The sequence below is a fragment of the Salmo salar genome, chromosome 12 (genome assembly GCF_965601325.2).
Source record: "Salmo salar chromosome 12, fSalSal1, whole genome shotgun sequence".
NCBI lineage: Eukaryota > Metazoa > Chordata > Actinopteri > Salmoniformes > Salmonidae > Salmo > Salmo salar.
Genome location: NC_138302.1, coordinates 84,166,328 through 84,179,644, shown reverse-complemented (window position 1 = coordinate 84,179,644; position 13,317 = coordinate 84,166,328). Strand labels below are relative to the sequence as shown.

The 13,317-nt window shown below is 43.4% G+C and overlaps 2 protein-coding genes across 2 annotated transcripts; one reads left to right on the top strand and one right to left on the bottom strand.

The window, feature by feature from the left end:
• Positions 1-1,580: 1,580 nt before the first annotated feature.
• Positions 1,581-7,877, bottom strand: LOC106565757 (protein SAND-like). The gene is made up of 6 exons (XM_014133241.3): positions 7,751-7,877; positions 7,227-7,392; positions 4,024-4,428; positions 3,034-3,799; positions 2,790-2,937; positions 1,581-2,580 (listed from the first exon to the last, which is right to left on the bottom strand). The coding sequence occupies exons 2-6, from the start codon at positions 7,357-7,359 to the stop codon at positions 2,440-2,442; spliced, it is 1,593 nt and encodes a 530-aa protein (XP_013988716.1). The 5' UTR covers positions 7,360-7,392; positions 7,751-7,877; the 3' UTR covers positions 1,581-2,439.
• Positions 7,878-9,721: 1,844 nt separating this feature from the next.
• On the top strand, positions 9,722-13,017 carry LOC106565925 (E3 ubiquitin-protein ligase TRAIP). Its single transcript, XM_082959569.1, is given in 10 exon segments — positions 9,722-9,907; positions 10,024-10,142; positions 10,249-10,338; positions 10,442-10,517; positions 10,519-10,556; positions 10,668-10,678; positions 10,681-10,712; positions 10,815-10,903; positions 12,412-12,567; positions 12,897-13,017. Coding segments are annotated over 8 exon segments (612 nt in total). The 5' UTR covers positions 9,722-9,907; positions 10,024-10,142; position 10,249.
• The last annotated feature ends 300 nt before the right edge of the window (positions 13,018-13,317 follow it).

Sequence of the window (13,317 nt, the reverse complement as noted above, 5' to 3'; positions counted from 1 at the left end):
GATCGTCCTTGCAGTGGCAGACCACGTGTAACAACACCTGCACAGGATCGGTACATCCGAACATCACACCTGCGGGACAGGTACAGGATGGCAACAACAACTGCCCGAGTTACACCAGGAACGCACAATCCCTCCATCAGTGCTCAGACTGTCCGCAATAGGCTAAGAGAGGCTGGACTGAGGGCTTGTAGGCCTGTTGTAAGGCAGGTCCTCACCAGACATCACCGGCAACAACATCGCCTATGGGCACAAACCCACTGCCGCTGGACCAGACAGGACTGGCAAAAAGTGCTCTTCACTGACGAGACGCCGTTTTGTCCCACCAGGGGTGATGGTCGGATTCGCGTTTATCGTCGAAGGAATGAGCATGACACCGAGGCCTGTACTCTGGAGCGGGATTGATTTGGAAGTGGAGGGTCCGTCATGATCTGCGGCGGTGTGTCACAGCATCATCGGACTGAGCTTGTTGTCATTGCAGGCTATCTCAACGCAGTGCGTTACAGGGAAGACATCCTCCTCCCTCATGTGGTACCCTTCCTGGCATGACCCTCCAGCATGACAATGCCACCAGCCATACTGCTCGTTCTGTGCGTGATTTCCTACAAGACAGGAATGTCAGTGTTCTGCCATGGCCAGCGAAGAGCCCGGCTCTCAATCCCATTGAGCACGTCTGGTACCTGTTGGATCGGAGGGTGAGGGCTAGGGCCATCCCCCCTACAAATGTCCGGGAACTTGCAGGTGCCTTGGTGGTATAGTGGGGTTACATCTCACAGCAAGAACTGGCAAATCTGGTGCAGTCCATGAGGAGGAGATGCACTGCAGTACTTAATGCAGTTGGTGGCCTCCAGATACTGACTGTTACTTTAGATTTTGACCCCACCTTTGATCAGGGACACATTACTCCATTTATGTTAGTCACATGTCTGTGGAACTTGTCCAGTTTATGTCTCAGTTGTTGAATCTTATGTTCATTCAAATATTTACACATGTTAAGTTTGCTGAAAATAAACCATTTTTTGCTGAGTTTATAATATTTGAAATGATTTATACTTTTAATTTTGATACTTAAGTATATTTTAGCTATTACATTTACTTTTAATACGTGAGTATATTTAAAACCAAATACTTTTAGACTTTTACACAAGTAGGATTTTACTGGGTGACTTTCACTTTTGAGTCATTTTCTATTAAGGCATCTTTACTTTTACTCAAGTATGACAATTGGGTACTTTTTCCACCACTGTAAACTAATCAGCTACAATACCCTAAAACCCTAACAAGCTCCAGCCATCACACCCTATTAGCTTAGCACAACTCTGAAGGTAATTAGGTAAGGCATGAAACATGAGGGAAGGCTTTTGATGACTGTCAAGGTGAATGTGAAAATTACAGTATTTTTCCTTAATCAAATGTGATGGACCCATGAAACACTTATAATTTGTGAGATAACAAAAATCATATTAATACAGACAACTCAGAGATTCCCATCTTAAAATAAAGATACTTTTCCAATTACATCATCTTTGACGGTAAAAATCCATGATCAAAACATTAATCCAAGCAAAAAATGAAGACACAAATTAACATTAAAAAAACTTTCAAAATAATATTTAGAGAAACAACAGTAATCATGGTAGAATTTTCACATTACTCTTGCAGTATGCAGACAAACAAAATAATGAAATTAATAAGTATATTTAAGTAAGCGGATTTGTGCCTAAGTAGAAAGCATGGGGCTAACTGCATTACAGTCATTAAGTGAGATTAATCTTTTTTTGGTTTCATCAATTATTGGGCTAACGATAAGGGACTATTGACAATATTGACTCTATTAAGTCACAGGAATGTGCTTTCCCCAGAAAGTTAACCGTTGCCCTTGACATGCATCCCCTAGCCAAGCAAGAGCATCTTGGTAAACATAAAACAGCCCCTCAAGCGCATACTAGAGTTAGATAAAAACAAATGTTGTTCCTTTTCAAGATGGTCAGTCTCTATTGGCTATGTTTGTAGGTTACTGCTAAAACAACACACAGCATTCCTCATGTCCAGGTAGTGATTCCATACAGTGAGTTTAAAATAATCTTATAGCAACACGGACAGCATCACAGATGTTATTGTTATTAATTGAAATGTCTGCTGCGTAACTCTCAATTCCCATAGGGCAATCACCGTAGTTGAAGCAAACAATTAAAATAAAAAACTTATGTTTGATAAAACATAGCTGTACCCTCATTGTGATGATCTCATTGGACCCCCTGATGACCATAGACTGAAGGGTCTGCAAAGAGGAAACACAGACTGCATATGCACAACAGTGATGTATGATGGTTTGTTGGCATTATATCCATGGCCTCCAATAGTGTCCATCAGACTTCAACGTCATGAGGCCGGTTTAGAGGGCCAGGGCTTCTTGGAACTGTAGCTAGGTCAGATGGGGGCTCAGTATGTCATAGGACTAAGGATGAAGAGGCGGTCCTCCTCCCTCCTGATCCACTTCAGCAGCTTATTAACAGCAGCCACGGCCATGGCCTTGGTCCCAAGAGGACTGAAACAGAGGTAGAGCTCAAAGCCACTGGTCACCTAAAGGAGAGGTAGGGTAGAGGTGGTGGAAGAGGGTTTAGAGGGGAGATGAATAACAATGGTACTACAGATACCCCCTGAAGAGATCCTTATGAACCAATATCTTTATTATGCACTGCAAGACTGAATTGTAACATCTACAAGATGGTATCAATAAGATGAGATGTATAACAATGCAAATCTATAGATTGGTATAACACTATGGTTACCCAGGCCAGCAAGTTCTCAGTCTCTCCACAGCGGTAGATGGAGCGCAGGGGACGTGTCGGTTGGTGCAAGCGGCTGTGGAGGTACTGGTACAATCCCATCAGCCTCTCCTGCTCCTCTAAAGATTGGTATGGCAAGGGTAGCTCAGGGCTGATAGAGAACACAGAAACAGAATGGTTTAATTGGTGGTAAGTCAGGATAGGAGATCATGTGTGCCATCATGTGTGTCTGGTGATCCATACTCACCTAGTGTAGAGCCCTGAGCTCTTGGACTTGTACAGAAAGTGCCTGAGCTCTGGGATGCCGACTTGGGTGACAGAGTAGCTGGGGCACTTCAGCGCCTCCTTCAGGGACTGGTAGGCAGTGCGTCGGCTCAGCCGCTCCAGGAAGCGGCGCTTGCAATCAGACAGGTTAAAGAAGTCTTCCCGGTCGGTGGACACCAGGATGAGGCAGAGGTCAGAGGCAGGCTCCAGGTAGGAGATGTGGGCGTGGAAGAAGCCAGCAGTGTTGAATTTAGGGAGGCAGATGGGCGTCCAGCCTTCACCCTCGCGGAAAGATGACGAGGAGCCCACCAGGTTGAAGAGCAGGTGCAGGTCCATGTGGTGCAGGTACTGGTCCTTCTTGCGCACCAGGGTGACCAGACGGTCCCCAGCCAGGAGGATGGAGAAGACCAAGCTCTTGGCCTTGGCGGCCTGAAGGCTGGAGGAGACCAGGTCGCGGGTGGAGCTGGCCAGGGGGAGGCAGGTGACAGCACTGAGGAGCAGGCCCGGGTCGCGGTCCAGCAGACGCAGCAGGTTGTCAGTGAGGTGCTCGGAGCCTGCCAGTAGGCGCCGCAGGTCGTAGTTCTGCTTGTGCTGGAAGATGTGGTTGAGCTGGGTGAGGGTGAGCAGGCTGACAATCTGGTAGTAGATGTACTGCAGCTCACGCGTCAGCTCTCTGTCTGACTGACAGGTCTGGGATACGCCCACCAGGACCAGAGGAGTTTTGCGAAGAAACACCACTTTGTAACCGTCTTGAACAGAAGATTTGAATGAGAGGGCAATGAAACATCTACAGTACTAGTAGATAGGTGCAGCCTTTCTTGCAATATGGCATGTCTTACTGACAGAACTACCGACTGAGCTTTCAATTATGTAGCCTACTTCATAGTTGTTCACCATGTTTCATTGACAAAAACTGCAAGGCTACTCTAACTAATTTGCCCCTCCACAGATACTCCCTACATCTTCTACTTACCTGCGTGAATGGAGCGGATGATATTCTTATCTGCCTCCACAACAGAGACCAGTGCCATCATGACCCCCATGGTGCTGGAGAGGGCTTCCTCTGTGCCGTAGCGGGTGTAGATGGGCTTGCCTGCCTCGCTCAGTACAAACACATGCTTCCTGTGGCTACGCCAGACCTCACTGCACACATCCTCTTCCTTACTCCTGTTTTCTGGGCGCTCCTCCTCTACCTCCACCTCCGGCTGCTGTTCCTCCTGGGTCTCCTGCTCAGCTCCCAGACATAGAGCCTCCTCCTCTGCTGACTCTCCAAGCACAGTCTCTCCTTCTGGTTCTGGCTCAGTAGTCGGCTCACTGTCAGCAGTCAGGTCCTCAAAGGACTGTGCGTGAACAAACATGGCACTCTCCTGGCCAGCACCTGTGGAGATGAGATCATGTTTTTAATACAGTGATTCTGTACATAAACCCATCCTCATCAACATCTGAATACAGGGGGGAAATGTATGGCTTAACTGACTGTCCTGACAGCAAACCCTGGGTAAAATATTGGTCTTTTATAATATGAATTGATGAAACAGTGACATCTAGCAGGCAAAAATATTAAATGAGTACAAAGTAAAAGTGAAATCAGTTTATGGATGTTCTTGGAAGGACAGAGAACTGAAATGCTTTGACTACAACACTAAAAGCCATTCCAGACAGAAGTCATAAGTGGTGTGCATTATGATAGCCTCCAGGAGAACAGCACTTTGACGTGAGTGCCTAAGGGGAATGGGAAAAAGAGGGAGGCCATCTTTCATTGAATGATGTAGGAATGTTTCCTGGACAGCAAGTCATATCCTATTTAGAAAATCTAATCTAGATGACACTTCCATCTGCAGTAAGAGTTCCCAAGCCTTTTCCCAGGTCAGACTAGGATTTAAGTTCTCCCCTGGAAATATACAAAAACAGCATGCGAGAGAATCTGAGGGGGGCCGAAATGATGTCAAAAAATATATTTTCAGCTTTGCTTTTCCTGGGTGGTCTTAGTCTTTGTTATTTTAGCTAATTATTTATATATTACATTTCAGCTTTTGGTTTTTACCATGGATTAGTCTCTACAGTCCTCTTGTTCTCTGCTTTTACCGTTTGAACTCCCATGACTTATCTACAGATTGTCTGTCTGTCACGTGCTCTTTTTATTGTTTTTATACATTTTCCGGTAAAGTGCATTGCTTTGCATCCGTGTCTGAAATGTGCTATATAAATAAAGTTGGATTTGAAAAATGAACGTACCCCTGTTAAATGCCCACATCAGTAGAAATAAATGTTTTCGTACTGAAAGACAATGGCCAGTGCTTACCCAAGATGTTTCACAACAATTTAAGTCGATAAGTCATCGTTTTAGTCAAAGTATGACATACTTGGGCTTGAAGTGACAAATCCGAACTGCCTACTTCTTGCAAATCCGTGTGAATGTTTTTTCCTATGATATGACAGCCTACATTTCATTTCAGGGCTGGGTTTTATTTTAATGTTACCACCTACCAGCATGGCATTGTTAATTAAATAGAAACAGCAGCTGCAAAGTTATTCCTCTTAATGACTGAGATGAGCCAAACAGCCTTGTGTCCACTTGGCCGCCTGAGCCATGGAACAAATAAAAATAGGGGCTGCAAACTTGTGTTTATGCATATCCACTTTTTTATCCATCTTTCAATAGTTATCCATATTACCCGAGCTTCATCTTATTTTTTCAAACTATTTCTATGGCGGATTCGCAGGCGCAATTTATGGAAGATGTCAACATTTTGGAGATAACAATAGATTGCGAAGTCAAAGATGTTTCCATCTGTGGAAAAGTTTTCCCAAAATCAATGCTTCTCACAAATCCAGCTCCAGAACCAGCCACAGAGCCAACTGGCTAATCTTTTGAATACGGTGTAGTAACAACAGATAACATTAGCTAGCAAGATAAGGTTAACATGCTCGCTAGCTACACTGACAGCTGTCAGTGCCCTATTTGTTAACGTTTACCAAATCAATGTGGAAATTCCCACACCCAATTCATGAATACGTATAAGCAGCCTTTGTTATTTTTCAGAGGTGGAACCTCAACGTGCATTTCATCTCTAGGACAGGAAATGACGTCGATGCCAAGAGGCGGGCCTTTGAAATGTTCCTTTCCAGGGCCCGAGACTTAATAGGTTCATTGGCCATGCACTGCCAAAGTATTGGTAAAACTCATTGTATGCCATTTTTATCCCACTCAAGTTGTGTTCTGATTATCCCTGAAGAATTTGCTATCATAAAAGGGGTCTCCGGCCCCAAAAGGTTTGAGAACCCCTGCTTTAAAAGAAAGTTGAAAGTCATAAACCAAAAAAGAAAGAGATTCAACACTGCAAGCCAACAAAAGGTTCCCAGTCGTAATGTTGTCCTATTTTCTCAGTAATACTGGTGTTTTAATCAGCAGAGCCAGCAGCATGAATCACTCCTGAAGAATAGAGTACTGTAATTCCTTCCCCAAAACAAATCTGTATCATGACCTTCAGAAAAGGCAAATAAACAAATGTACCATATCAATCATAATCCAACTCAGTCTGAAACAGAACAAATAAGACAAGCAAAACCTACCACTTATTTCAAAGACCACTTATTCTAAATCCAGGAAGCAAGATATGTGGATGAGAAAGGATACATGTGAGCTCTTGTGCAGCGACATTCCTACTCCTTATCCAGCCAACACACACTGAAGGTGTGTTCAGAGGTTGCATGGTTCAAAATGTGTCAAAGCGGTTACTTGGAAAACGTCACATGATGAAATTGAGTTAATGGTAGATTCAACAGTTATTTCATGCTGCCGTCGCTCCCGTCGCTCTCGTGACATTGTGGCACAGCAAGAGCTGTTAGCCCAATCAATAGAACATGTGGCTTGTAAAGTATTTACTTGAAACTACTTCCAATGAAGTAAAATAATAATAATAATAATTAGGTCCATAGTTGGCCAAGTGCAATATTATAAGCAGCCCATTTACCCTCTGTTCAAGTGGACACATATTGCAATTAGAGAAATATTCATTTTCTGTCACCATAAAGTGGCATTGTTCAGAACTATGACTGGATGTGTAATTCCGACAGGGGAGCTGGTCTGTAGGAACATGACATCTACAGTAAGTAGGCTACAAGTGGATATCGGTCACTGGAAAGTGATGCCATTATTAGAGTTGCCATGCCCACCTGGTTCTGTGCCCACCACCAGGCCTGGAGTGGGGCTTTCAGACCTCTCGTTGCGGAGATGGTCCACTGGTGCCAGGGTGCCATTCTGCTGGACCTCCCACGGTATACCTTTGTTGTGGACATATACAGCCATCACTGCTGCACAAGTTACTACAGGGACAACCACCTGTAACACGGGATAGTAGATACCAAATCTGTCAACATCTGAAACAGTGAGTTTCAGTATTCGCATAGGCCTAGTCTCGTCTTGTTGTACACATTGACTCCAAGTTGAGTATACTGCCTGTGTTTTTCTGTGACTATGCATGCATGTCATGTTAAAGCTAAGAGGGAAAGACGATTGGTACAACAGTCGACAACTTGAGCGGATCTTAGAGCTTTTCTTGCTGAGACAACACTTAGCTATCTAGCTAGCTAACGTTAGTTTGTTAGCATAGCTAGCTAGTTTTGCAGGTAAATAGGATATTTAGCTAGCTATTGCATTTTCCTGTGTACACATTATTTTCAAATCATATCTAAGTTACCTTTAATTTCTTCGAGAAGAATTTAAATGCATGTTAAATGTTGTAACGTTATCGTAAACTGTTGTTTGACTCTGTGTGTAGAATAATGCCACCTCTAGCGGGCGCGCATCTCCTGACGGAAGTACAGTGCCTTTATTATTGAATTATGGGGAATGAAGTAATTTCTCACCATTTTGAGTGCGTTGGGTACGTTCCCGAATGCGTCTATTTTCACTTTACGAGGGTTTGCATGATGCTGCGTAGATTTGTTCATATTTTGTACATTTACAATTTTCAGTGTGCTTAACTCGCTAGTTTTGTGGTGGTTAACAATATTTCAATTTAAAAAGTATGCGATGGTCTAGCTCAGACTAATCTATTTCACGGCATAGCTCAGACAAAGAAAGCAAAAAAAAGATATCTGAACGTACCCTTTTGATGACAAGGGGCAGATACTTTTACTTAAACCTGCTAGGTGAAATCGCAGTTCAAGTAAAACAAAAAAACACATAAATCAAATCCTTTACCTGGTTGCTGTTTTTTTTTTTTTGTCTGCCTGTTTTTCCCACAGGGGGTTTCCCATGAGCACCCTCATAGATATCATCCTGACCAATTGCCCTCTAAATACACCTCTGCTGTCTTCAACCAGGATCTCAGCGATCACTGCCTCATTGCCTGCGTCCGTTATGGGTCCACGGTCAAACGACCACCCCTCATCACTGTCAAACGCTCCCTAAAACACTTCTGCGAGCAGGCCTTTCTAATCGACCTGGCCCGGGTATCCTGGAAGGATATTGACCTCATCCCGTCAGTAGAGGATGCCTGGTTGTTCTTTAAAAGTGCTTTCCTCACCATCTTAAATAAGCATGCCCCTTTCAAAAAATGTAGAACTAAAAACAGATATAGCCCTTGGTTCACTCCAGACTTGACTGCCCTTGACCAGCACAAAAACACCCTGTGGAGTACTGCACTAGCATCGAATAGTCCCCGCGATATGCAACTTTTCAGGGAAGTCCGGAACCAATACACACAGTCCGTTAGGAAAGCAAAGGCTAGCTTTTTCAAACAGAAATTTGCATCCTGCAGCACTAATTCCAAAAAGTTTTGGGACACTGTAAAGTCCATGGCGAATAAGAGCACCTCATCCCAGCTGCCCACTGCACTGAGACGAGACTAGGAAACACTATCACCACTGATAAATCCACGATAATCGAGAATTTCCATAAGCATATTTCTACGGCTGGCCATGCTTTCCACCTGGCTACCTCTACCCCGGCCAACAACTCTGCACCCCACCCGCAGCAACTTACCCAAGCCCCCCCCCCCCCCTCCTTCCCCCAAATCCAGACAGCTGATGTTCTGAAAGAGCTGCAAAATCTGTATCCCATGAAAATCAGCTGGGCTAGACAATCTGAACCCTCTCTTCCTAAAATTATCCGCCACCATTGTTGCAACCCCTATTACTAGTCTGTTCAACCTCGTTCGTATTGTCTGAGATTCCTAAAGATTGGAAAGTGGCCGCAGTCATCCCCCTCTTCAAAGGGGGAGACACTCTAGACCCAAACTATTACAGACCTATATCCATTCTGCCCTGTCAGATTTGTCAGATAAGAACAAATTATTTACAATGACAGCCTAGGAACAGTGGGTTAACTGCCTTGTTCAGGGGCAGAATGACAGATGTTTACCTTGTCAGCTCAGGGATTTGATCTAGCAATCTTTCAGTTACTGGCCCAATGCTCTAACCATTAGGCTACCTGCCGCCCCAGGTAGGACTCGCTATACTTGTGTCCCCTTCTGAACACTGGTGTTTAAATCTGCATGCATTACATCAATCCCATTCATCTCAAAATGACTCTACAAATTCTTCTTCTGCATCTTTATCTTTATCTGGACTCTACCCTCAGGCTAGCATCAGACACATCAACAAGTTGTTCTTTGACATTCATGGTGAATGTCAAACTCTCTGCTGACCCAGAGAGTTTGCAGGTATGCCTATACCAGGAGGAAACACTATTTACTCATGTTGTGACAACATTGAATAGCCTATTGTCAGTGTCACTCATGGCATGTGGATTGGGGTTAATATTATTGTATGATTTGGCGTTTATTCAGTGTTTTGTTAATTTCTTCTGCAGAATGAGCTCGATGGAATGAAAGCTGTTTTAAGTACCGAAGGTAAGAGGCCAGTGAATAAAACTGATGCTAGCTTTGATAGACCATGTGTCATTATGATGGTGTAACTATTTTGCATTTGGTACGGCTGAAACATTTACTTGTATTTTTATTCTCAGAGACTCGAGGGACAGACTGAAGATAGTAGGGGGCTTAAAGGAGACTGTGGACAGGCAGAAGAAAGACCTGGACATTGTGAGGAAGGAGATTGAAGAGAAAGAAATTCTCAGCTCACAGGGTAGGATACCAAGTTGTCAAACACAAAGCCAAATGTATTTACATGCTCCTGTCTACCTGCCATGTCTCTGACGTATAGTTTTTTTTTTCTTTACCTGTCCGAAAAGGATGAAATACCTGGAGAACCAGCAATGTGAGACCCAGGCTGCCAAGGAGGAGGCCCGACGACTCCGGACCAAAATGAAAACATATGAGAGGTAGCCCGCAGCACACTCACACAATAATAATTAGCACACTATCATGCAAACATTAACCATACTTTGCTGGTTAGTATATTTTGTTTGTGTGTGTGCTTCCCAGTCTGGATGTGGTGTTGCAGGGTCAGAGAACTGAGGTGGAGTCCATGATCACTGACATGGGTGTTGGCCAGGCTGCATGTGGAGCAGCTTTCCATCTACTGTATTTCTCTCAAGAAGTAAGGAACATCAAACTCATAGCTGCTGTGTGTTACTGTTGCACTATACATTGTCAGGGGCATCAGTGTTTTGTAAGTATATTTATTAAGTAATCCTATTATCCTTGGCAGAGAGTATGACAAGCCGAAAGGGAGGTGTTTGCTTCAAACAACAAGGTAATGCATGTAAACGAAATGCATGAATTGACATTTTCTGGGATAATGTTGGTTGTGTCTCTACTTCTGATCTCAGACTGACCGTCTCTCATATCTCTGTAGTTGCATAAAGCCACAATGGAGTTGAACAGGACCAAGGATGACATGAAAGCTGTCCAAAAATGACTTGACCAACACAGACAGAGATTACCGTAAGAAGCCCCCCTTCTTGAAGTTATAAGCACTATATAATTTGCAAAGCTATGTTTCATTTGTATAATAAAAATACAAATTTAGTTTACTACTCACTACTTTGTCTTTTTAATATTATGTTAGTCTGAAGAAAAAGTTGTGATTGTTCAAAAGACCCTGAGCACACTAACCCACACTAACGAAGCTTTGAGCCGACTAGTCTTCGAGAGGTTTGTCACTTCACCAATCGATTCTCTACACAACACGTTACTTAGTATACAGTGCATTCGGAAAGTATTCAGACCCCTTGACTTTTTACAACAACAACAAATGTTACAGCCTTAATCTAAAATTGATTAAATTAAACATTTTGACAAATTATACCCCATAATGACAAAGCGAAAACTTTTATTGTTATTATTATTGCAAATGTATAACCCCCCCCAAAAAATAAATAACTTATTTACATAAATGTTCACACTGTTTGCTATAAGACTCGAAATTGAGTGCAGGTGCATCCTGTTTCCATTGATTATCCTTGAGACGTTTCTACAACTTGATTGGAGCACCTGTGGTAAATCCAATTGATTGGACATGATTTGGAAAGGCAAACACCTGTCTATATAAGGTCTCACAGTTGACAGTGCATGTCAGAGCAAAAACCAAGCCAGGTTGAAGGAATTGTCTGTAGAGCTCAGAGACAGAATTGTGTCAGCACAGATCTGAGGAAGGGTACCAAAACATTTTTGCAGCATTCAAGGTCCCCAAAAACAGTGGCCTCCATCATTCTTAAACAGAATAAGTTTGGAACCACCAATACTCTTCCTAGAGCTGAAACATGGTGGCAGCATCATGCTGTGGGAATTCAGCGGCACTGGGACACTAGTCAGGATCGAGGGAAAGATGAACGGCGCAAAGTACAGAGAAATCGTTGATGAAAACCTGCTCCAGAGCGCTCAGGACCTCAGGTTCACCCTCCAACAGGATAACGACCCTAAGCACACAGCCAAGAGAACGCAGCAGTGGCTTCGGGACAAGTCTCTGAATGTCCTTGAGTGGCCCAGCCAAAGCCCAGACTTAAACCTGATCGAACATCTCTGGAGAGACCTGAAAATAGCTGTGCAGCGACTCTCCCCATCCAACCTGACAGCGGTTGAGAGGAGCTTCGGAGAAGAATGGGAGGAACTCCCCAAATACAGGTGTGCCAAGCTTGTAGTGTTATACCCAAGACTCGAGGCTGTAATCACTGCCAAAGGTGCTTCAACAAAGTACTGAGTAAAGGGTCTGAATACTTACGTAAATGTAATATTTTAGTTTTCCTAACCCTGTTTTTGCTTTGTCGTTATGGGTTATTGTGTGTAGATTATTGAAGGAAAAACACAATTTAATACATGTTACAGCCTTATTCTAAAATAACAAAATGTGGGAAAAGTCAAGGGGTCTGAATACTTTCCGAATGCACTGTAGATACCTTCTTGGCTGATCTGGTGTCAGTCACTGATGGGTTCTTTCCCCCCTTGTCTTTCAGCCCTGCCCCAGTGGAGCTGAAACAGCCCCGTCTCCACCAGCCTGCCAACAGTGAGGATATTGCCCTCAACATAACCTTTGACATCATCACCCCTGACCCGGTGTATAAAAGGTTGTCACAGGTCCCATCCAAGAAGATGCGTCTGGACCCAGTTGCGTGAGTCTCCCTGTAGTGTGTCATTGACGAGGAACATATGCTACTGGCACTTATTTTTTTAATAAACAGTTCTGATTAAGTATTGATCATAATTATCTTATGTTTTTGTTTCTCAGGTTGTCGTCCTCACCGACCAAACACCAAGACAAAGCCTTGTTTGGAAGTAAGGTATTTTACCACTTCCAAGGGTTCACTTAACACACGAACAGACTTTTCTCTGGATAGGATCATTTTTGAAATTACTAATGTAATGTTAAATTTTAGCGCAAGGTGTGTTGTACATTAGTGTGCATGGCATGCCATAAGCTTCTGTTTATGAATTCTCTCAGGCCAGAGGCGACGACACCCATGGATACCTCCTTCCGTAAGGCCAACCTGTTCAGGAAGAAGACCTTCGTCAGCATGCTGGACCCCAAGAGGATTAAACTGGGAGCTGTAGGTTTAACCTGACTCCCTGTCTTGTTCTTGTCAACAATATGACAATGTATCACTATCATATTCCAGGTCAGAAATGGTTACGGTGGACTTGGGGGAAGAACCAAATTCGTCCAGCCTGTATCCTTTTCTCAAACCATACAATTCAGGTGTACTGTCAGGTATTTTTATTGATATGGGTATTGAAGTAAATATTGACTATTATCCTGTCTATTGACAAATATATGTCGTTATACATTTTCTGTAAATAATCTCATAGGAAACCATAGTGGAGGAACACGTGAATGCCATTTGTTATGGAATACCACTTTCCTT